Source organism: Microtus ochrogaster, chromosome 22, assembly GCF_000317375.1.
Source record: "Microtus ochrogaster isolate Prairie Vole_2 chromosome 22, MicOch1.0, whole genome shotgun sequence".
NCBI classification, from domain to species: Eukaryota; Metazoa; Chordata; class Mammalia; order Rodentia; family Cricetidae; genus Microtus; species Microtus ochrogaster.
In genome coordinates, this window is record NC_022023.1 from 1,742,294 (window position 1) to 1,766,448 (window position 24,155).

The following is a 24,155-nucleotide window of genomic DNA, read 5'->3' on the forward strand; positions in this document are numbered from 1 at the left end:
ACATGAAGGCCTGCGTTCAATTCCCAGTTCTATATAAACAGCAAGGTGGAATATGCCTGCAAATTCCAGCACTTGGGAAGTGGAAGTAGGAGGTTCATGAGGTCAAGGTCATTTTGACTGCTATAGACCTTGTCTCTAAACAAACAAACAAACAAACACAATTTCCTGTATTTCTTCTTCTATTATGTGAAGAAAAATTACAGTATTCTTCACATGGCCTTTGGCATTATAGGCAACAACAGCTGGTCTTGCACATGTGATAGGAAGCTTAATAGAACTGGTGTGTCTCTGGTGTGATGTTTTCTACTCAGGGGTTTTGTTTCTTAAAGACAGGGTCTCAGATAGTCCAGTTTGATCTCAAACTCCTGCTCCTCTTATTTCACCTCCCATATTCTGGCTTCCAAGCCTGTGCCACCACCCCTGACCTGTCTAATGGTGATTACACATTCTGAACCTCTTGTATATTTTCTTCAGGAAAATTGTTTCATTATAAGAATTATTCCCTTGCTCCAGTGTTTTTGGGCATCCTCCTGACTTTCAGATGTAATGTTTTCAGAGGGTGGACCTCCATGCTTTTTCTTGTATTTTTGAGCAACCAGAAGACTTTCTGATGCTTTAACTAAGCAGCACAAAGAAAAGCAGTCTCTTTCCTTGTTTTAATCATTTGATGTTTACCCCAGGACGTGAAGCTATCTCCATTTCTGTTTCCCCCATTGCGATGTCCAGATCTGAGCCTTAGGGATCTTATCTTTGTGTTCTCTCCATTTCCTTATGCAGTGTCTTAGACACAGTGCTCTGGCTTATTTGGTTTATAGAGAGCTCTTAAGTATGTGTTGCTTAATCTGATGCACATTCTGTATTTCTATGTGTGCCTCCTTCTAGTGCTGGAATTTATTTTCCAACCAACTTAAATAGAATTGAGTTTTCAGTCACCTCCCAACAACCACATTTCTGCTGACCTTTATAGTTCATTAAGGTTATTTATATATCATCATACACCTTATAATAATGTTTTACTCTGCAGTGGACTGTAAATATATGATGACAGTTTGGGGTGCTGTGTAGCTGACATGTAGCAAGCTGTTTCTTCTCAGTATGGAAGTGTGTTCTCACAGTGACACCATTGCCTAAGGTATTCCTCGGAATGGCATTAGCATCACAGACTATCAATGTGTTATACCCACCAGTCTTGTTCTTATTCAACAGTAGAGCTAAGACCCGAAGAATCATCTTGCTAGTAACTGACAGGGTTGAAGCTTTTCACCTGGCTTTGACCTGTTAGACTTCTGTTACGTCATGATCTTTCTAGACTGACTCTCTTTCCTTACTGTCCCAAGTACTCAGGCTGTGTATAGAAACGTTTTCATGTGCACTGGGGAAAGCTAGTCTCCTAGAATGTTTTGCTTTTGGTAAACACAAACAAGCATTCACCTTTATAGATGCACACCTGTGTAGGCAGCAGTTAGCACATTGAATTGTACTGTCTTTTTACATGTTCGTCTCCTCAAATAGACTGTGTGCTTTTTGAGCATTCTTGGATTATTCTGTGGGTTTCTTGAACCTTTAAATGTGGATCCTGATATTCAGGTGTCCAGTGTAAGCTAAGTGAGTGAATGAGTAAGTGAGCTCAGAAGTGAGAGACAGTTTGCCTTCTGATAGCTGCAGTCTTCTTAGAGAAGTCAAGTGTGACGTTTACATTAAATACGAAGATAAAAAATTGCTTTATTTTAAGAGAAACTTTGTTTATAGGGTTTGTTTTTTTTTAACTAATATAAAACAGATTCCCAGCCTGTAGTTCATGTAATTGCTTCCCGGCGTCAGGATTGGTCAGAACATGAGATTGCAATGGAGACTAGCCCTACCATAATATATCAGGATGTATCCAGTGAATCACAATCAGCTACTTCAACAATCAAAGCTCTGTTAGAACTCCAACAGACAACAGGTATGAACTCACATGCTCAGCTGATGAAGCATGTTTTCTCTAGAGATGGGTTGTGCTGGAATACACCACTGTTGTATAGTTTCTCCCCTTCTGGACTTGTTTGTAATCACTGTTCCTTAAGATACACGTCGGAGTACGATGTATAGATGGAGAGTTGTCATTAGAAGACAGACAGACAGACAGGGCTGACTTCTGTTTCAGATGGACAGTCCTCTTGCCAGCAGGAGGGATGGGCTTGTCACTTGTAAGCACAAGTGGGACACAGATCGAAGGGTCCCGCTGTCCTCATTGATGCTGCCGGAGCAAGTTTGCACCATAAAATGCCATTAGACTTGATTGTAAACATGCTCATGTTCTCACCTTATTTTCAGATTGATTGATTTATTTACTTCTTGTGTAGGTTATCCACTAGAGTGTCTGTGTGTAGTAAGAGTCTGTCGGTGTTTGTAGTTACTAAATATCTTTGATATCTTCTAGGACACCCCTATGTAAGTTACACTGAGTTTTCTGCTATAATAGGACATTTATGTGAATATTTTGGGGGTTTATTGATGATCTCATCTAACCCTTTCATGTTTTGGAGAAGCTAGCTGACATTGAGAAAGGTTACCCACTTGTTCAGTGGCAGGATCCTGGCCAGGGCCAGGATCACAGCAGGGTTTGCCTTCTTTGTTTAAAATGATTGTTCTCTTTTGTCTGATTCTGCTCTTGGTGGGAGCTGTCTTTTAGTGGACTTAGTTACTGAAAACTGTGTATTGTAAATTCTATGCTAAACTGTATACTTATATTTGATATAAATTGTAGATGATTCCTTCTAGTAATATTATTTTTTAGCCTTGGGTACATTTTGTAGCTGCTTGTCTTTGACAGATTCAACCATTTCCATCAATCATTTATATAGATAGGAATGTTGAGTAAAGAGATTTTATTGAAAAAGTGGTAAGAAGTTAAAAAAATATATCTATACATATACTACTATATGTATAAATTAAATACATTTATACATATGCACTATCTGTATTAATTAGAGGCTGTTTTATCAGACATTTTAGACACATAAGCAGAGAACCTATTTTTATCCTAACAGTGCAAAACTTTGTTTTATTCTTTAAAAGTCATTAAAGACTTTTTTGGCCATACCTTAAATTACACACACACACACACACACACACACACACACACACACACACACGGTCTCACTCTATAGCTCAAGCTGGCCTGGATATTGCCCAGGTCAACACTGAACTCTGCAGTCCTCCCTCAGTAAAGGCTATATGAATTTCCCTCTTGTGCTGAGGATCAAACTCAAGACCATGTGTGTGCTGGACAAGCACCTGACCTCTGGGTGCCATTCCCGGCCCTTAGATTTTGAGTAGGTCAGATGAAGTAATCAATCAATGGGTGGTGCTATTCTGGGGTATACCCCAGAGCAGATCGTGCTGTTGTGTACTGGGGATACAAAGGAATAGCATCCTGGGAGGAGTATGTAAAGAGAAACAACTGGCTGTCTGGAGTGACAGGGGGACTTGAGTGTGACTGACTAGGAAGTATTGTAGGCTGCTGGGCGTGGTTATGCAGGCTGCAGGCTACCCAACCACACTGAGCAGTCTGCAGTTTTCAGTTCATTGTCTTTCTAGTCACTGCATTGTGGCACCCCAGAGGTCTGGTTCATTATTCCCATAGACAACTCTGGTTTTAGTGTTTGTTTATAATAAAAGTTAACTTTTCCCCGACTTTTTTATGCAGTAAAGGAAAAATTGGAATCTAAACCAAGACAACCCACTATTGACTTGAGTCAAATGGCAGTACCTATTCAGATGACCCAGGAAAAGAGACATTCTCCTGAGAGTCCATCCATTGCTGTGGTAGAGTCAGAACTAGTTGCTGAATACATCACCACTGGTAGGTGTCCTCTTGCAACATAGTATTAAGGTAGTGCTGCCTTTGTGGCTCTCCTGGGTGCTCATGTGGGGGAGGTCATAGCTTTATCTCTTAGCTCTTCTGTTTGTTTTCAGAGCAGATCGGCATCTTTGGGGGTTTCCCTGACCTTTTAATCTCAATCATTCTCTCTCTCTTCCCCCCCCCCCCACACACACACACACGAAGCAGATTAGATATTTACCTATGGTCCAGCAACCGAATACTAATGAGATTTTGGGGATGGTACTCATGGAGAAGTGAAATTCTTTGTCTTGCATTCAGGTGAGGTCACACCTGGAATATTGCACACTTACTTAGCTTGAGAACTGGTGGAGCTCATGATGTGAGTAACCCAGGGTGGAAGAGAGCAGACACCTGGGGTTTGTCTAAGCAGTGGTTAAGGGAGAAGGTAAAGTTTCCGGTATCTGAAGATTCTAGAGGCCATAGGGAAACGGGAGTTCTTTAGTGTTATTGAGCAGATACTGAGACTCATGGGTGAAACTGCCCAGAAAGAAAATCCAGTGATGATAATAGAAAACGATGAACTTCACAGATACTTAGCAGAAAGCCATTGGTGCAGAGGCCGGTGTGCTGGAGCACTGAATGTTGGCGCCTCCAGAAGCCTAGACAAACACGTAGTGAATAGATGAAAGACCTATGATTTCTTCCCTTACTTATCCTTTTCAGAACGCACTGATGAGGGGACAGAGATTGCTTTTCCCCTTCTAGGTAAGTGGTGTGCATCCATTTGTAGCATAATGAAAGGTAGACAATGATTAGTTATGGGGAACTACTTAAATGGATGCGCTCTGCTCTGCTCTGCTGAGGGAAGGTAAGCTCCACTTAGCGAAGGGAAAGAAAGGTTATTTTGCAAAGTAGAGGGAAAACGAACTGTTTGCTGAAGGAAAAAAAAAGAATTGTCTAGAGAAATGGATGACTGTGTGGGGCTTCTGTGGGCCAGCTAAGGTCGCGCCATCTGTTTCGTAAAGGCCTTTCCTTCCGCGGCCTCCATCCCTTGTCCTCACCTCTCACGGCTACAGCAGTGTCGGGAGCTAGCTGCTCTGTGCCCTGTTTTGTTCTGCTGTGAGTGCTAGTGTTGGGGTCACTGAACTTTAGTGACCTACATATGAGCATTTGGTAAGAAAATATTAATAGAAACTTGAAGGAGAATTATTTTTACATAGTATTTTTTGATATTTTGTTAAGTCTAATTTGTTTCTTTAATTTAAAAAGTCTTACTACTGGGACTGGAGAGATGGCTCAGCAGTTAAGTATAGATACTGCTTTTCCAGAGGTCCTGAGTTTGGTTCCCAGTACCCATATTCAGTGGTTCACAATCCCCTGTAATAACTTAAGGTCCACATTATCAAATACCTTCCTTTAGTCCCAGTAGGCACCCAGATATATGTGGTGCACACGTGCGCACGCGCACACACACACACACACACACACACACACACGCACACACGCACACACACTCCAAAATAAGTAAATTAATGAATGACTAAATCTTTAAAAAAAAACTTACTGTAATAATTATGAAAGCTAGTATGGTATCAAAATGGTCTATATAATTAAACATTTTCATCAGAAATTTATTGTTATGTTTCAGATGTCATTCATTTTTTAATATTGCTTTCATTTAAAATTTTCATTGATTTGCTTGCTTGAGTTTAATGTCATATTTTTTTTCCTATTTAGTTCTATTGTAAATGATTTCAGTAGTACTTTAAATGTAAATCCTGGGTCTTTATTGTCAGTTTAGCTGAGACTATGTGGAAGATTATTAAGTTATATAATCTAAAATACACATAAAAGCATACTGTGAAATGCAGTGAGGTAGTCCACCGCAGCATAAGAGTCGTCCAGGGGATGCTGTCTGTAACCTCATGGTGCATCCGAGGCATTTGTGAGTGTATAAAGAAGAGCATTGTGACCAGTCACAGCTGGACTCTAGTCCTTAGACGACCACACATGCGCTTTGATCTTAGGTGCAGCTCACTCTTTCTAAGCATGGAGCAGTGCTCCTTGAAATTGAAGCTAAGCTACATAACCTTACAGTTATGGGTTATTGGAGGAGTTTTCATACTCTCAAAACTCTTAGCTCATTTACAGATTTGTTTTTTAACTCTTCTTGATTCAAGGGTTTCCTTCCCAGTAACTAAAGGCATTTGAGTATTCTATGGGTTTGGATGTGGCAAGTGTCTATACTGTTAAAACTTGAAGTTGAGGCCAATGTGGGGCTGGAGACATGGCTCAGCAGTTAAGAACACTTGTTCTTCCAGAGGACCTAAGTTCAATTCCCAGCACCCACATGGCCACTTAACCTGTGTGAAACTGGTTCCAGGAGACCCAACACCCATGGCAAAACACCAATGCACATAAATAAAAATAAATAAATTTTAAAAAAGAAGAAAATGTGGCTGGTAAATGATGACATCTATAAAGATGAGTAGTGTGAATGAGCCCTGTGGTGGGAGAGGAGGAAGTGGGGTTGATCCCTACAGCTTCACTCTTGCTGGTCTGTTTGAGCTAAAACTGAGGTGGCAGGCAGAGCAACCTTTTTTTCCTGTTGATCCTTTGTTTAAGGACCAATTTCAACCCATTTTTTTTCATTTGCCTTTTGTAAGAAAAAAAGCAAATTTTTATTATTCCACTGAAACACAGGTAAACAGCCAGGCTCTGAGTTTTGGTTCTTTAATAGAAACCAAGTGGCTCCAGATTCACAGGAGTGAGACGGGACCTTTGTGCAGCGTCGTTTTGTCCTGTGACATTCTCTCCATTAGAGGAGCAGTGCGTGTCTGGGGCTGTGGAAAGAAACGCTTTGTTTCCCTGTGAGCTCAGTGGGCTAAAGTCTCTAGAGAAAACCCAACAGTTCACAAGAGGGCGCTGCTTTAAAGGCAAGTTCTCACGGTGCCTCTCTGCACATCCCCTCCGCATACAGTGCTCTGTTCACATTTTGCAGATGAGGAAGTGGTTTCATAAGAAGCTCTTAGGGTTTACAGAGTTCCTAGATACAAGTTCATGCGTGTGTTTAAAATGATGGTCACTGCTTACCGTTGCTGTGGTGATTTCTGAGGAAACATCACCCACCTCCTCTATTTTCAGTCAGCCATCGCTCCCAGCCCCAACAGCCTTCCCAGCCCCAGCGGACCCTGCTCCAACATGTGGCTCAGTCACAGACTGCAACACAGACTTCAGTTGTGGTAAAGTCCATCCCAGCGTCTTCCCCTGGAGCAATCACCCACATTATGCAACAGGTTGTATCTCTTCTTTTTCTTCTTACGTTCTGTAACCTCTTTATTCCCGAAATAAGGTTCATTTATTTTCTATCTGAATTGTAGAATGTATGTGTAACTCATCCATCTGTGAGGAACTAATAGTCTGAATTGGGGTCTGGACACCAGGAGATAATTAGAAAGCAGTATTTTCTTGTTTTTAACGTTGCAGAGACTCTTTGCATTTCAGAAGGGTTGGGCTGTCTGGGTGAGTCTCCTAACTTCAGAGTTGGTCACTGTCTCTGTGTCTCTTACTATTGCAGACGGATTTACTAATGGTATAAGTAAGATTTTTCAAAACGAAGTAGCATTTGACTTGTTCAGCTGTTTGCTAAGTTTGTTTTTGCTTTTATTTTATACTTTATAATGAGTCCTCATGAGGCCATTATGAACAAGAAGGGAAAAAAATATTTTACTCCTTTAATTATGTGTGACCAGTAAAAGAAGATTCAACAGGAAGGAAATGAATTGATATCAGATAGGAACCTGGTATTCAGTGAGGAAATAGTGAGGAAAAAGAAAGCTATGCTGTTAAGTTGATTTTTGTGTGACGACATGTTTTGAGCTGTAAGTACACCTCACTATGATTCTGAAAGGTAGGTATATCGTACCTCTTTCTAGCCAAAATCATGTAACTTGCTCCAGGCGGGAGAACCATGATTTAAACCTATAGTGGCATTTCTGCCTCATAGCTTCATTGTGGGTATCAGATTCGGCTGTGACTCTCCTTAGTCGCTTGGCTGCCAGCAAACCCGAAAGACAGTGAAGAGGCGCTGAACCACAGCTGTGTGTGTATCAAGTCTGATCCAAGGGCACGTTCCACTTTTGAAGTTAGAGTAATGGTGTACTGTATGACAAGGCAGCAGGAAAGCTAGGATAAGGTGGATTTTGTTGTGTCCCAAAGGAAAGCCACCCGTCTCAAGATTTCACTGGGTGGGAGCTCTTAGTCTGTCCTGACGTTGATCTTTCTTATATACAGAGAGGCCCGAGAGCCTGGCTCTAACAGTTGCCCTCAGTGCTAGATAGCCAGAGCACAGTTAAGATGAACTGACCCTGGGCGGTCAGTCTCCTTGCCCACGAAGAGGAATGCCTTGTCCACTGGCTCACTCCCTTCTAGGAGACAGGTCTCTAGGAAGCTGTGGCCTAGTGAGTCTGGACTCTGAGGTGACACAACCTCTCCTCAGAGAGACCTGCTGTGGAGATTGGGGTGGACGTATCTCCAAGACAGTCCAGCTGACCTTTGGGGTTAAGAGCTTGCATGTGGCTAAAGAGGGCTTTCCCAAGCCTTGGTTTTGCAGCCTTTAGACAGGTGAGTGTCCCTCAAGCACAGGCTGAAGTGTGGCTCCTGACCTGGGGAGCCACCTGTTCTTCAGGGCACCTCATTCCCCTAATCTATAGATTTGGGGTTCTCCAGGACTTTCTGTGTAATAATGAATGGACTGGATTTTGAAGTAATTACTGTTTGAGAGTTCAAAATATGGGTTTTGATTAAAAGCCCATGAAGCTTTGTAGTCTCTTTAGGCTCCTCTAAAAATATCGGAATGAATCTCTAATATTTTTCTTGTGACACTGTAGGTGGTTTTTGTTTGTTCGTTTGTTTTTTCTTATTTCATTCTTATTTTGTGTCTCTTTTACTTAGGCATTAAGCAGTCACACTGCTTTTACCAAACACAGTGAGGAACTTGGAACTGAGGAGGGTGAGGTTGAAGAGATGGACACATTGGATCCTCAGACAGGTCTGTTTTACCGATCTGCCCTGACTCAGTCTCAGTCAGCTAAGCAGCAGAAACTTAGCCCCCAGCTGGAGCAAACTCAGCTGCAAGTGAAGACTCTGCAGTGCTTCCAGACCAAGCAGAAGCAGACCCTCCACCTGCAGGCAGACCAGCTCCAGCACAAGCTCACACAGATGCCCCAGCTTTCCATCAGACATCAGAAACTGAGTCCTCTCCAGCAGGAACAAGCACAGCCCAAGCCAGATGCACCGCACACACAGCATCCCGTGGTGGCCAAAGACAGGCAGCTTCCTACCTTAATGGCACAGCCCCCGCAAACTGTAGTACAGGTGCTTGCTGTGAAAACCACGCAGCAGCTCCCAAAACTGCAGCAAGCTCCAAACCAACCAAAAATCTACGTGCAACCCCAAACTCCCCAGAGCCAAATGGCGCTCTCAACGTCATCAGAGAAACAACCGGCAAGCCAGGTAACAGAATTTTGATAGCTTGCAAAATTACTTCTCTGTTCGCGGGGGTTGGGCATAGGTGAAGTTTTTTGTTTTGTTTTTTAAGGTTGTCGTCACAGCCAGCAGTGCTTCCTCCAAGCAAGGGAACCCCAAAGCCTCATTGTGCTGGTGTTGGTGTTGGGGGAAAAGCACTCTGAGAGCTGGGCTGGGCTTTTCTAGGCCGTTTCTAAAGAATCACGTCAGCTAAGTAAACCGCAGGCTTCTAAGGAACAAAATTGACCATCTGTCTTCCTTTCGTCTAGTTGATGAATTTACCCTCTAGATTTATCACCTAGATAGCAGAAGAAATACGTGGATAATCAAAAGAAAAATTTTATTAGCACTAATTGATAATTCTGGACTGATGTGTGTGTGTATATATATGTATATATTTATATATTGCAAATACATATATAGAATATGTTTGTACAGTTGTACTTTGAAGGAAAAGATTGAAAAACCCAACTCAACTTTTAATTTTAAAAGTAGATTATGTGAAATCATTTGAGCGGGTCGAAGGTGTCTCGGGATGTAAATCTCAGAAAAACTAGGCTGCTGTGATTTTTTTTTTTTTTTTCCTTTACTGCCTCAAAGCTTGGCTGGCTGAACAAAGGTTCTTTCAACCCCTCCTCTTTCCCTAGGTTCCTTAAAAGAAAACAGATCCTTCCCATCCAGCCCTCTTACTAAAACATGGAGCTTCAAAATGCCTTCTAGTATACTGCACAAATGTTTCTTTTACCATATTTTCTGGAGTGTTTGATTAGTTTTTCCTCAAAGAGATGTAGCTATAATACACACAACCCCAATTTGTTTTCAGGTGGAGCAGCCAATTATAACCCAAGGATCCTCTGTTACAAAGATAACATTTGAGGGGCGCCAGCCTCCCACAGTTACAAAGATATCTGGTGGCAGTTCTGTTCCTAAGCTGACGTCACCAATTACAAGCATACCTCCCATTCAGGCCTCTGAGAAGACAGCAGTGTCAGACATTTTGCAAATGTCTTTGATGGAAGCTCAGATTGATACAAATGTAGAACATATGGTAGTGGATCCCCCAAAGAAGGCTCTAGCCACCAGTGTGCTCGCTGGTGAGGCAGGAGCTTTGCCCTCCACCCACATGGTGGTGGCAGGGATGGCGAAATGTAGAGAGTCCTGTTCAAGTCCATCTGCTGTTGGCCCTTCCCTAACGACCAGAAAGCTGGAAGCAGCAGGAGTGCCTGCGACAGGCCAGTTCATGCGTATTCAGAATGTAGGCCAAAAGAAAGCTGAAGAGAGCCCAACAGAAATTATCATCCAGGTAAGACCCGGAAGGAAAACAGACGCCTTGGGCAGATGGGAGGTTGTGGGCTTGATGCATTTTGGGGTGTCACCAGACTAGCCACTCTAAGGTGGTAACAAAAAGCAGAGATAGGTTTTCTTTGAGTTGGTTTAGAGACTATTACAATATACTAATTTATATTTAGCTTTTTTTTATTGTTGTTTGTTTTGAGAGCAATCACAGAAACTTGGTAGATATGATCACACAGCACACTGTGTGATTTAGGGACCATGTCTTTGTGTCACCCCGATTTCATGTCACTCACAAGGTCATTGCTTTCCGAGGCTCACATTTTGGGCTGCGTGGTCTGACAAACTGGAATATAAGTGTTTGGATTTCAGGGACACTTTGTAAACATTTCTTGTTCCTCATCTGAATTTGTGGTTCCCAGAATAGTCAACTTCAGCCGGCTGGAGTGTCTGCAGAAACACGCTCCCCATGTGTGTGTCTAACTTGGCATAACCATAACCTTTGCTTCTTGTGTCAGTGTCATTTGATCACCTTGTTGAGGTGTTGTCGCCACCGTGGGTGGTTCATCGGCAGCCTCCTTCTCCGCCTTTATCGTCTGTCCTAAAAGCCATCTGCCATTCTGTGTTGTAGGTTAAGGTTGATGACTCAGACTGAGTCAGACTAGCCCTTAGGGGTTGTGTTTTATTTCAGTCTCTAAATGCAAGATTTTAAGACTTATTTTCCTTGTTATTGGCAGTTTATATTTGTTCCAAACTGGTACATAGTTTGCACAGTATGAGAGCAGCCCATTTCATTTCACTGAGAGTTCCCACTTACGGACCTGTGGAGAATCTAGAATTGGCTTAGAGCCACTGCTGTGTGCTTCAAAGTTCATAAATAAACTTTCCATTTGCAAGAATGCAGATTAACCATAATTAAACCAAATGAGACATAATACGAGGGCTGATAATTAAGATGTATCAAAAGTAGCTGTTAAATTATTCAATTATTTTTCCCATCTATAAAAATAATTTAGTGAATTACATATTTCTTAACAAAAGGTTTTGTTGTGATTGCTGGTCTTTTCCCTGAAGAGGTGGACTGTTTTGGTTTCTGGTTTTGCCACTCACGACTGTGGCCTGCACTACTGACGTCACTCTCATCCCTGTCTTCTCGTCGGGCGTGGGAATAGTCATGCCTCATTTGTAGAGTGTGTAAGGGACACCTAGCACAGTGACTGCCTCAGTGTGTGACCAACAGATGGTAACTCTTACTGGTTTTACTAAAATGGATTGTAACATCTGGGGGCTTAGATGGCCATACTCATTTGGGGTGGCGTAGTTGAAATGTTTTTCTGCATTGTATTAGCAGGAATGAAAATGCAATTTATTCATGTCCAGGATTAAGAGCAGAAGTGTGATATAGCTGATATTCCAGGCGTGGTAGTGCATGCTTATAATCCCCACACGTGGAGAGTAGAGGCAGGAGGATGGGAAGTTTAAGGTCATCCCAGCCACATAGTCTGTTCAAGGCCAGTTTGGGATACTTGAGACCCCCCCCTCTCCAACTTTGAAGATAAAAGATTCTGGTAGGACTATGAGTCACCAATAAGTGCTTACCAAGGGGCTCCAGCCAGTGTTAACCTAGTAATTTTTGTTGTTGTTGTTGTTGTTTAAATGGCAGATTTTTGGCATACCTTTATTACTTAGTTGCAATAAAAGTGTTTTGCTATGACTAAACAAGTTGGTTTCCTCTTTGAACCACCGAAGAGGCTTAAAACCGATTGTGTGTCAGCAACAAGTCATTCATCTTGAAGATGAAGAACAAAATATTGTATCATTCAGGCTGGGTGTGATGGTGCATGTTTTTATTCCCATAACTTGAGAGGCAGAGGCAGGTGGATCTCTGTGAGTTTTAAGCCAGCCAGGATTTCATAGTGAGATCCTGTCTCAAAAAACAAAACTGATAAAATTCAGATAAGATGGAAAAAAACAAAGCAAAAGGCCTAGCTTTTAAATGTGCAGGAGCCGTTAGCCTTCTTTGTTAGAAGAGGCCCCAGTAAAGGAGTACAAAGTAAAGGAGTACATACACTTTGGTTGTATGGGATTTGAGGTGGAATCCAGCATTAACCTTGACAGCTGTGTGACCGACCTGAAGGACATCTTTCACCTCACGGTTGCTCACTTGTGTATTATGAAAATGATAATCTCATTCATACAACATTGTCACGGAATGCAGTAGAATGCCCTATGTGAGATCTAGCACAGTGCTCCATGTGGAAGTTGTCTGGTCCATGCCAGCTTTCTGTTTTCTGTGCCTATTTCGGGGCGGGAAGGGGGTGCATTCCCCGCTACCTTTCTCCACTGTAAGCACACTGTCCCGCATCTTCTTTTCCAGGCCATTCCCCAGTATGCTATTCCTTGTCACTCCAGCTCCAACGTGGTTGTAGAGCCCAGTGGGCTTCTCGAGCTGAACAACTTCACCAGTCAGCAGCTGGATGACGACGAGACGGCAATGGAGCAGGACGTGGACAGTAGCACGGAGGATGGGACTGAGCCCAGCCCCTCCCAGAACTCTGCCGACCGCTCCTAGTCTTCAGACACCCGAGTGCACTTTAAAGCCTGCTTGGTTACCAAGTGTCCAGGGAAACTTAGAAAAGCACTTTGCTCGTTTAGGCTGTGGACTTAGAAACACAGCGTTCCAATGAGACGTTGCTGCAGGAGCAGCATTTTAACAAGATAAAACTCACGGAGGAATGTACTTTTTAAGAAATAAAGAAAAAGAAAAAAAGGAAAAGGTGCACACCCATGGAGCCCTGGCGTCCTGGAACTCACTGTGTAGACCAGGTTGGTCTCCAACTCGTAGAAATCTGCCTGGCTCTGCTTCCCAAGTTCTGGGATTAAAGACGTGCTACCATGCCCAGCTCTTTGTTTCTTATTGAAAGTGTTTATTGATATCTCCACAACTCTCCATTATTGTGGAATATTTTCTTTTGATTCTGTAAATATTGACTCATTTTGGTGAATAGTACCATACAATGTTGCTTGCCACATATCCACTAATAATTGTTACATCTTCATGCTCATTTATACATTTATAATTTATACGTTGTCCTTTGTCTCCTGAAACATTAGTCCATTTGTTTCATACTGTGTTATAGCCATCCCGATTCTCTTGGTTATATGTACTATTTGTTTCTGTTTTTCCTTACAGTCTGCTGGGTCGCAGATGAACCGTATGTCGAGTGTATATTAATTAGATCGTGGTTTTAAAATCTGTTCTGAAGTTCCTGTCTCCCCTCCCCCGTGAGCATCAAACCCTTGGGCATGCTGAACAAGCGCTCCACCCCTAAGCTACATTTGGACCCCAGCTCTTTTTGACTCTGTGCCTAATGGATTACCAACGAGGAATGGCTTCTGCCATTTGGTTTGGTTTTCGGTTGTCTTATGTCCTCTTTTGCTTCCTGGCTTCCTCTTGTTTCCTGGGAACTGTCCTCGTTCCTCACTCATTTTTTTGGTATACATCTTAAGGATTTTTTTTTTAAGCTTTTAAAATCACATTTATTTGTCGAGGGAGGGAGGTGCCTGTGCCATGGTGCACCTGTTGAGGTCAGAGGACAACTTACAAAGACTCTTCCCCCTTCACCATGCACGGAAGCCATGGACTAGACTCACGGTGTAAGCCTAGAGGGAAGTACCTTTACCCACTGAGAAACTTTTCTAGGATATCTAAATATTTCCTTTGTGGTTACTGTGGGAATTATAGTGAATGTTCTAAATATGTAGCAATTCAGTTTGAGTTGATACGAACTTACCTTCCAAACCTGTGGTTTTTTTATAGCTCCTCTTTATGTTGTCACAACGTATATTTTTATGTGCCCAATAACATAGCTTTATAATCATCTTTATACTTTTGTCTCTTAGATCATGTAAATTAATGTCTCTTAAGCCTTCCCATTTTAGAGACAGGGTCTCTCTCTATAGTCCTAGCTGGCCTGGGACTCACTGTGTAGACCAGGTTGGCCCAAACTCACAGAGCTTTGCCTGCTCTGCTGGGCTGAGAGGCACGCAGACTCAGCCCGGGTTTTCGGGCTAGCTATTGAAAGCTGTAGCAGTCCATTTGCGCAGTGCTTTTTCCTGTACTTCCCATGGAGTGTTTTCTTCCTCACGGGTGGTCACTGAAATCTTTGTTCCTAGCTGGTGTACAGTTAATATTTGACAGATTTTCGTGGATCCCAGGAGCTGAACAGACAAAAATCTTTACAGATTGCTTCTCTCATCTGGCTCTTCAGCCTTACCCAGACTTCCCACAGATCCTAGGGACCTACCCGAGGTGACAGTTTCAGGTCTTCTGGGATGAGCGTTTTCAAACTCCCTCTTCAAGAAGTGCTTTTTGAATGTCTGCCTCCCTCCCCGCCTTTTGCTCCCGGGCTCAGGTGATCTACCTTGTTACCCTCGGCACCTGTGAGCTGTCCTCAATGTTGTAGGGCACTGTCAATGAAAGGTGAGCGTGCCTGGCATCTCTATCCTGCTTCTAGAGCTGGGGACCAGGGTCCCACAGTGGGGACATGAGATGGGCAGTGTCATAAAGTGCCATCAGTCCCCCCCCCCCGCCCTCGTGGCAAAATAGACATAAGCTGGAGTTACCATTTTAACCGTCTTAAGAGTGTAACTCGGTGGCATTTAGTGCCTTCGGTGTTGAGCCATCACCGTCACCGCTGTCCGCCACTGGGTGTTTCCATCAACCCAGCTGAATCTGTCTCGTTTGCACAGTGGTTTCCCTTCCCTGTCTCCCCCAGTTCCTGGTAAGTACTCTGAAGTTGTGAAGTCACTTCTGTCTTTACTGAGTATTCGGCTGCTACTGTAACTCTGTTTTCCAGAACTCTGACAAGGCTACTTCTCATGGTTTCTGCTTGGTTTCCGATGCTTCTGTTGGGGAATGGGAGCATAGAACATTTTATTAATGTCACTCAACACCAAGGTATTTGAACCGGGCACCCTGGAAGACTCAAATGGCCACTGAAGTGGGAAAGACTGGCAAGTTCTCGTATGAGGGAGCGAGAGCAGAACTGAGTCTGTTATTCATTAAAGTTCAGGGTGCTTGCTAGACATCAGATGGAGAAAGCCGGAGGGTGAGTGAGTCAGCCTAGGACAGTATGGCACGTGTGGCCAGGGTGAGTCGGAACCAGAAAGAGGTGGAAGGGTGGGGGGAGAAGCTGGACCCTGGTGTCCTAGGCACAGATGAAGAAGCAGTTCATTTAGAGAGAGCCAGAGAGCAGCTGTTAGAAGTTAGCTCTTTTTCCCTCCGTGTGGGTTCTGGGTGTCAAACAGGCCATCAAGCTTAGTGACCAGTGGCTAAGCCACCTCACCAGCCCCCACCCCAAGGAAGGCATTGGTGAGCTTGGGAAAATTCAGTTCTAATGAAATTGGGGGCAGAAACTAGGAGAATGGAGAGAATTGGAAAATACAGATAATCCCAAGAGTTACTGTAAACCTATAAAATATGTCATTTCTGTAAGAATGGAGTCAAGAAATTTTTTTTTTTCGAGACAGGGTTTCTCTGTGGCTTTGGAGCCTATCCTGGAACTACCTCTGTAGACCTGGCTGGTCTCGAACTCCCAGAGATCCGCCTGCCTCTGCCTCCCAAGTGCTGGGATTAAAGGTGTGTGCCACCATCGCCCGGCCCAAGAAATTTTAGAAAACAAAATTGATTGAGTAACACTATGTGGTCCCGGCTAGTCTTAAACCCATAATCCTCCCACCACAGCTTCTCAAGGGCTGGGCATGGAGGCATGCATCACACCATACATAGCTGCTTCTGGGGTGCTAGCTTGTTTATTTCGAGGTGAGACGTCACTCTTGTCCAGCCTAGTTGTGATTCTCTTGCCTCCGTCTTTCGGGAACTAGAGCTGTGCATCCCACCTGGTTCTCTGATTTTGCTCACTTAGTTTCGGTGTAAGGAATTGTTCCTGGTGAGATCCTTCCAGAGAGGCTTTCGATGTGGGAGAGGCTGGCGATACACTGGCCTCGGATGACAGGAGAGGGTCTAGCTGGTACTGGGCTCCCAGAGAGGAAGCTGTCCAGGGTTAGCACATGGCCGAATAGATGCATTGGTTCCTGTTTGCTCTCCCCTGACCTCAGCGTCCCATTTGTGCTGAGAAGGAGGGGCTGACGTTCTCTGTGGGTAGAGGTGTAGGATATGCTCCAGTAAGAGCAACCAAAGCAGGAAAGCAGAATGTGGAACTGGGCATAGCTGTGGGGTGCCAGGGAGCTGGTGTATCTTGCTAGAAGATTCTGACAAGCCTTTTCCTTTAGTTGCTTCTTCCTCATTCACTGCATTCACCTTTTTCCTTGAGGCAGGATCTCTCACTGGGAGCTGACTGGGGTTCTCTGACTAGGCTAGGCTGGCCGGACAGTGAGCTCCAAGGACCCTCTGTCTGCATCCCAGCTCTGGAACTACAAATGCATGCCACCGCACTTGGGGTTTTCAGATGGGTGCTGGAGAACCAACAGATTCCCATGCTTAACATGGCAAGCACTTGACAGACTGAGCCATGCCCCTGCCCTTGACCCCTAATTGTTTATGAAACCCTCTTTAATCTTTTATCTCAAGTCACCTCCCAGGACACATCCTGTTCTACCCCTTAGTCTGCTCATCCACACCTCCTCTCTGGATGTTTCCACCGGGTACCACAACTTTCACTGTGAGAATCCAGTTCACTTTCCTGCCCTTAGAGCAGGGCCTGCATGAAGGAAGCCCTAGCAAGTTCACAAACCATCTTGGTTTTTGGTCTCTGCGCACAGGTGCACATGCTTCCTCACTGAAGGGTACAGGCAAACGGCAGAAATAACAAGCTTGTTTTGGTTGTTTTTAGATGAGGATGTTATTGTTGAGATGGTGTTTATGCAGCATCCATTCTGGACGCGGGGGACAGTGCCCATCTCTGCTGTCATTTGTTCTGCTGCTTCAAAGGACAGGAAGAACACGGGGTGGTGGTTTTAGGATCCCATTCAGAACCTCAGGCAATGAGTCATTTGGGGGTTGACGACTTTTCCGGTGACTACAGCACAAATAAACGAAGCGACAGGACATTGTTGATGTTGTTATTGTTCATTCTAACCATGGTACAGGGTTTCCAGAAACACGCTCTCGTGATCCCTCAACTGTGAGTCCATCTGTATTTCTTCAAACTGTTCTGCTGAGCTTAGTAACTTCCCAGCTCAGCATCGAGAACACAGCCTGGTGGGAGAAGGAATAGAAGGAAGTGGGAGTTCAGTGCTGTCACCTAGGGCCCAGAGTCTCCAGAGAAGGTCTGGTCTAGAGTGCAAACCTAAAGCAGAGGCCGCTGGCTTGCCATAGAAGTGCTTCAGTGTGCTGCTTCCCGTGTGTAGCTCATTTGGCTTCAGTCTCGCTATTTAGCCCAGGCTTGCCTCAAATGCCTCACAAGTGCTGGGATTGCAGACATGGGTTGCCATGACTAGCTCTCCCTGTGCCTTTGAGTCACCTGGTGTCTGTTTTCTCATTGTGACAAAAGGAGCTGAGAAAATAAGGGGTCTTGGCTCACAGTCTGAGAGGGCACAGTCCTTCCCCGGCCCGGAGGTGTGAGGTGACAGGAGGAGTGTCACCCAAAAACAGTGACAAATGCTGGTGCTGCGTGCTTAATCTTCTTTCTGCATCTGTGTGTGTTTTGCATGTGTGCACACGTGTTCCAGGGTGTGGAGGCCAGTGGTCGGCCTCAGACGTTCCTCACAAGCCGGTATTGATGTTTTATTCATGTGTATTTCTGTGGGTCACACATGCATGCTTATGTGGGTGTACAACCGTGGGTGTCATCCTCATCCACTTCCTTTGAGGCAGGGCCTTTCATTGACTTGGGAACTCTACGTTAGGCTAGACTGAGCTGGCCAGTGAACCCCAGAGATTCTGCCTTTTCCCCAATGCTGGGATTTCTGGGTACGCCACCATATGCAGCATGTTTATGTGGGTTCTGAGGACTGGACACAGGTCCTTATACTTAAGAGGCAGACATTCGACTGACTTACCTCCCTTTGTTTGTTGTGGCAGGGTAGACTTGACCGGCTGGCCAGTGAGCCCTGGGATCTACCAGCCTTTGTCTTCTTAGTGCAGGGATTACAAGTGCTGGGAGACAGGCATGCCCCTCATTCAGCTGAGAGCTATTGGAAGCTGATCAGAGTCTCCCTGGGATTCGTGCTGGGGTCATGCCGAGTTCTCCCCACACATCAGTAACTCCTGGGAATGTTCCCTTTGTTTGCTGCCTTCTCTCTGCTGCAACCCCCTCCTCTCAACCCGGCTTCCCAGGGGCTCTTGCTAAGCTTGTCTGGAGCTGGGGAAACTAAGTTAAGCCACTTTCTCCCACCATCCTGCCATTTCTGACCTGCCTACCGCTGAACTCACCTGGATCGTAGCATTTGTCCCAGGGGGAGAGTATCCTGTTAAGGTCACACTTTCCACCACCACATCCCTCCAGCGTGCTCTAGGATTTTCCTCCTGAAACTCGTTCATGTCTATACTGTACTGCTTTCATGTCTGTAAGTGCTTTGCCCGTGTATGTGTCTGTGCACCGCATGCATACAGTACCCACCCGGACCAGAAGAGGGCGTCAAAGCACCAGAAACTGGAGCTAAGGAAATTTGTGAGTTGCCATTTGGATGCTGGAAACTGAACCTAGATCTTCTGCAAGCACCCTTGTAACCCCTGAGTCATCTCTCCAGCACCAAGGGATCCCTTTTCTCTCCAGCATGGTCTCCCTTCCCTCTGTCACTGCGCCCACTCTTTTTCCTCTCTGTCTCCTCTCCTGATCATCCTGACTTATAAACATGCCCCAGAATGGTTCTGATCAGCGCAGAGCCATAGTGTATGGATTTTTCTCTTCTCCTGGGCCAACAGTAAGTGGCACCGTGATTTTCAAGACATCGGACGTCAAGCACCAACAGCCGAATCCTTGACATCTGTAACTGCAGCAGAGGAGAAGGCCTCACTGCCCAGCACAGGAAGCAGAACCAAGGCAAAGCTTAGTGGGCTCCATTAATGAAACAGGGACAGGGCAGAGAGACCCCGGGGAGCAAGAGTATGCAGGGACCTCAGTTCCTGAGTTCTGTAGCCTCCTTAAAAGCATGCCAGGAACCTGTGCAGCCATACAGAACGGTGTCCCAAAACTACGGAGAGAAGAACCACGAGGGATTGGAGGAAATCACGTTCCTGCCAGGTACCCAGAAAGCGTCATGCCTCACAAGGCACTGGGCTAGAGTACCCAGAGAGTTTTGCTGTTCCAGTCCAGCTGAGCAGATCTCAAATGCTTAAAAGGATTCAAGTGTTTCCAAGTAACTGTCCCAGAGCAAAGCTGTAGAATATACATGCATTATACACACATGTGCCTCACTCAGATGCTAGTTACAGTTGTTAGCATTACATCTTAAAAATGTCAAGGCTTGACCGGGTAGTGGTACTGCCTCTGAGTTTGAGGTCAACCTGGTCTGTCTTGGTCGGCGAGTTCCAGGACAGCCAAAGCTACACAGAGAAAACCTGCCTTGAAAAATCAAATGTCGACGGTTGGAGAGGTGACTCCATGGTTAAGGGCTGCTCTTCCAGAGGACCCTGGTTCAATTTGTAGTACCCCCATGGCAGTTCATAACTGTCTGTTTCTCCAGGTCCAAGGGATCTGATGCCCCTTCTGGATCTTCAGGCACTGACCTAACATGTAGGCACAGCAGTCATAAACGTGGCATTTAAAAAGCGTATAAAAATTAAAGCTGGGCAGTGGTGGCATGCACACCTTTAATCTCAGCACTCAGGAGGGAGAGGCAGGTGAATCTTTGTGAGTTCAAGGCCAGCCTGGTCTACAGATCTGCCGATATCTCGGTGGAGACCTCCAAATGCCGCGCACCGAGTCCCCGTGTCTGCGCTCTGTGCGCTGGCACCCAGTTCGTGAGCTTCGGGCAAGGGGGCTAGAGGTTAAAATACACAGACACACACACAGAGACAGTGACAAGGGTCATCCTTGAATTCCTCAAGAATGCCCCCTTTATTGTGTTCAGGGGCAGATTATATAGAGATAGCCATGACCCAGCCAAACCCACCAGAAACCACTCTCCTGCCATCAGGAACTCCTGAAGATCTCATGCTCAGAGCAGCTGTAGGCACTCAGATCAGGGGATTACAAGAAATTCAGGATCTGGGGGCTCACTGCTCCCAACACAGATTAAGTTCTAGGATAGCCAGGGCTACCCAACGAAACCTTGTCTCAAAACAAACAAAACAAAAAACCCCAAAGAAATAATAAAATTAAATAAAGATTTTAATGTCAATCTTGCAAGGGAGCAGGAAAATACAACCCACAATGAGAAAAACTATCAAAACTGACTGGGGATTGGCATGTGAAAAGTGCAGACAGGATGGGAACTGTCGCTATGACTGCATTAGCTGCACCCAAAGTTAAGGTGTAGTCATAAAGAAGATCTAAACTGCACATCAGTGAAGACTGCAACGCGCAAGCTACAGAAACGTGTATGAAATTACAGTAGATGAAGCGTTTCAGAAGATGAGAGGACTATTTAATAACAGCAACTGTCCAAAATGAGGTGACTCAAAAAGACTATTCTTTTAACTTATTTTGTATTTCATATGCATTGGTGTTTTGGTGTTGGGTTTCCTGGAACTGGAGTTGCAGACAATTGCAGGCTGTCATGTGGGTGCTGGGGATTGAACCAGGGTCAGCAGTCACTGAGCCATCTCTCCAGCCTGAAGAATATTCTTTTAAATGAATAGAGCATCAGTTAACTGGGAGACAATATCAAGCAACCTGGCATGTGTGTAATTGGTATATTAGGTAAATAAAGAATTTGGCAAATTATACCAAGATACTTCATAGTCAATCAGCTCAAGGCCAGCAACAAAGAGAGAAAGTCTTAAAAGCACTTGAGTTTTCTTTTGACTAACGTTCTGTGACAGAATGTTCTATGACCTTTTTGTTTGCTAGTTTGAGGCGGGGTCTCCTGTTGCTCAGGCTGGCCTGGAGCTTGGTGTGTGTGTGTCTGTGTGTGTCTGTGTGTCTGTGTGTAGCCAAGGATGTCCTTGAATTCCTCACCCTTCTCCCCCACCTTCTGTTTACTGGGATTACAGGCATGTACCACGCCCACTTTATGGGGTGCTGGGAACTGAAACCAGGACTTTGTGCATTCCTGGCAAGCACTTTGCCAACTGAGCTACTTTCCCAACCTTCTCTTCTTTTGATCTATCTATATCTTTTTGTCTAAAATAAGTTTCTTGCACACAACACAGGGTTGAGTCTTGCTTTTTCATCCAATATAACAATCTCTGTTTGATTCTGTATTTAAGATACCTATATTGAATGTAGTTATTGACATGGTTGGATTTAAGTCTATCCATCTTGTTAAGACTTATCTTTTCTGTTTGTACATCTTTTCTGATTCACTTTAGTCACTGGGCCCGAGCCCCATGGCTATCTGGCTGGGTCCTGGGTCCTCGGAAAGAACCTAATACGATTATTCTGCTAAATGGATGTGGTATTGAACCGCCCCTTAGTTCTTGTCTTTATACCTATGACTGTGCCTCTTACCCTCATCAGAGAAGCTTCTTTTGGCTGTAGGTGGTCATTAATATTGAGAGCCCCCCAAAAAAACTGGTCATAAGAGATTCAGCTCTACCTGGGACATCTGTCTCACACCCCTTTCTCACCAGGCTTGGGGAATATGAGGAAGAGTGTGCAGAAGGGTTGCAAGAGCCAGCCACGGGCTGACTGAAGCAAGAGTGTTTTACCAGACACGACAGTTGTTGTACACAGCAACTCAAGTGGCTGTGACATCATGCCCAGACTGCCACAAGGCCACGTCAGCCAAAACCCCAGCAGGGATGGGGAAGGGGTTCATGAAGTCCCACTCCTATCCGAGGAGCTATAAAGAATGTTTGTCTTTATTTTATGTGCATGAGAGTTTTGCCCGCACGGACACACGGACACCATGTGCCTGCAGTCGTGCCTGTGGAGGCCAGAGAAGATGTGGGGTTACCTGGAACTGAAGTTACAGGGAGTTGTGAACCAAACCCAGGTCCTCTGGAAGAGCAGCAAGTGCTCTTAACCATGAGTCATCTCGCCAGCCCTGGCAGCTGTCTTTTATGTTTGATTGGTTGTCAGACACTGTCTGTAGAACAGTGGGGAATAGTAGGGCTGCAAGTTCCTGTTCAGGCAGACCCTTGGTGTAGAGGGATCAGTTTGGTCAGGAGTTGGTTGGGCAGGCCTTGTTACTGTGGTCACCTTCAATGCATCACAGACTTGCCGTTCCTCTAGGGTTAGATCTTATTACCACTGTCTGTCATTAAGACTCAAACTGGGTGTTGAGAGCGGGCTCTCAGTAATCTCTGGTCGGGCTTCTGCCATCACTGCACGTCTGCAAGGGGCTGAGGTGTGTGTAGCTCATTGGTAGAGTATGTACTTAGCGTGCACAGGGCCCTGGGTTTAATCTCCAGCACACACACAAAGGCAAAGAAAAGGTGGTCTACAGTTTGAGTTTATCTGACATCAGCCCAGAAGCAGTGGCGCACGTTTTTAATCCCAGCACTCAGAAGACAAAGACAGGCAAATCTCTAAGTGTGAGGCCAGCCTGGTCTACAGAGTGAGTTCTAGGACAGCCAGGGCTACACAGAGAAACCCTATCTTGAAAAACAAACAAACAAAAAACAATAAATGAATGACATCAACTTGGGGAGGGGGGCTGTTATTTTATCGTATGGGTTCAGAGGTTTCAGTCCATGGTCGCCTGGTCATCTCCTCTTGGGTCTATGGTGAAGTGGAACGTTATGATGGAGCAAGACTACTCACCTGGTAGAGGCTGGGAAGGAAGGACAGAGGGGAGAGGGAGGGAGAGGGGAGAACCTACCCCTGCGGGGCATACCTCCAGTGACCCATCAGCCAGGGGCCAACCCCTCACCCCATGGCTCTGGAGAGAGATTTAAGGTTCAGGGTGCAGCACTGGCTCTTGGTAGGAGGTCAGCTTTCTACAAAGACGTCCTGAGCAGTAGCTAACTCCTTCCTGTGCTCTTAGAATCCCACCCACCCTCTTGCCAGGTCCTTGCCCCGCTGCCTCCCTCAGACTCCTCTCTGCCCACTCTCCAGTTCTCCATGCTAAGGTGAAGGATGCCCCCTGCCATGGCGATACCTGCTGTAAGGGAAAGGATGGAACCACGAAGAAAGAGTTGTGCGAGGCCAGGATGCCTCCTCTTTGGATAATTCTCTTGGGTCAAATTTTGTCCTTCAGGGGCTTGGAGGGATGGCTCAGCGGGGAAGAATGCTTTCTGCTCTTCCAGAGGGCCCAGGTTTGGCTCCCAGCACCCATGCTGGATGGCTCACAACCACCTGTAACTCTAGTTCTAGGCTCTGATGCCTTCTTTCCCTCTTTTGGCCTCTTTGGATACCCATGTAGTCTCCTCTCTCTCTCTCTCTCTCTCTCTCTCTCTCTCTCTCTCTCTCTCTCTCTCTCTCAACACACACACACA

The 24,155-nt window shown here is 45.1% G+C and overlaps 1 protein-coding gene across 10 annotated transcripts in view; it reads left to right on the forward strand.

The window, feature by feature from the left end:
- Positions 1–13,902, forward strand: part of Emsy (EMSY, BRCA2 interacting transcriptional repressor) — a 70,318-nt gene extending 56,416 nt beyond the window's left edge. For 2 of the 10 annotated variants that reach the window (XM_013350163.2, XM_013350165.2), the window contains 7 exons: positions 1,781–1,945; positions 3,692–3,847; positions 4,553–4,594; positions 6,974–7,125; positions 8,783–9,343; positions 10,179–10,658; positions 13,026–13,220. In XM_013350163.2, the coding sequence (XP_013205617.1) occupies positions 1,781–1,945; positions 3,692–3,847; positions 4,553–4,594; positions 6,974–7,125; positions 8,783–9,343; positions 10,179–10,658; positions 13,026–13,220 (1,751 nt within the window). Of the gene's footprint in view, positions 1–1,780; positions 1,946–3,691; positions 3,848–4,552; positions 4,595–6,973; positions 7,126–8,782; positions 9,344–10,002; positions 10,659–13,025 lie in introns of those variants that run through there. The other 8 variants (XM_013350161.2, XM_013350166.2, XM_026784256.1 and 5 more) reach the window with 8 other exon arrangements.
- Positions 13,903–24,155: the final 10,253 nt, after the last annotated feature.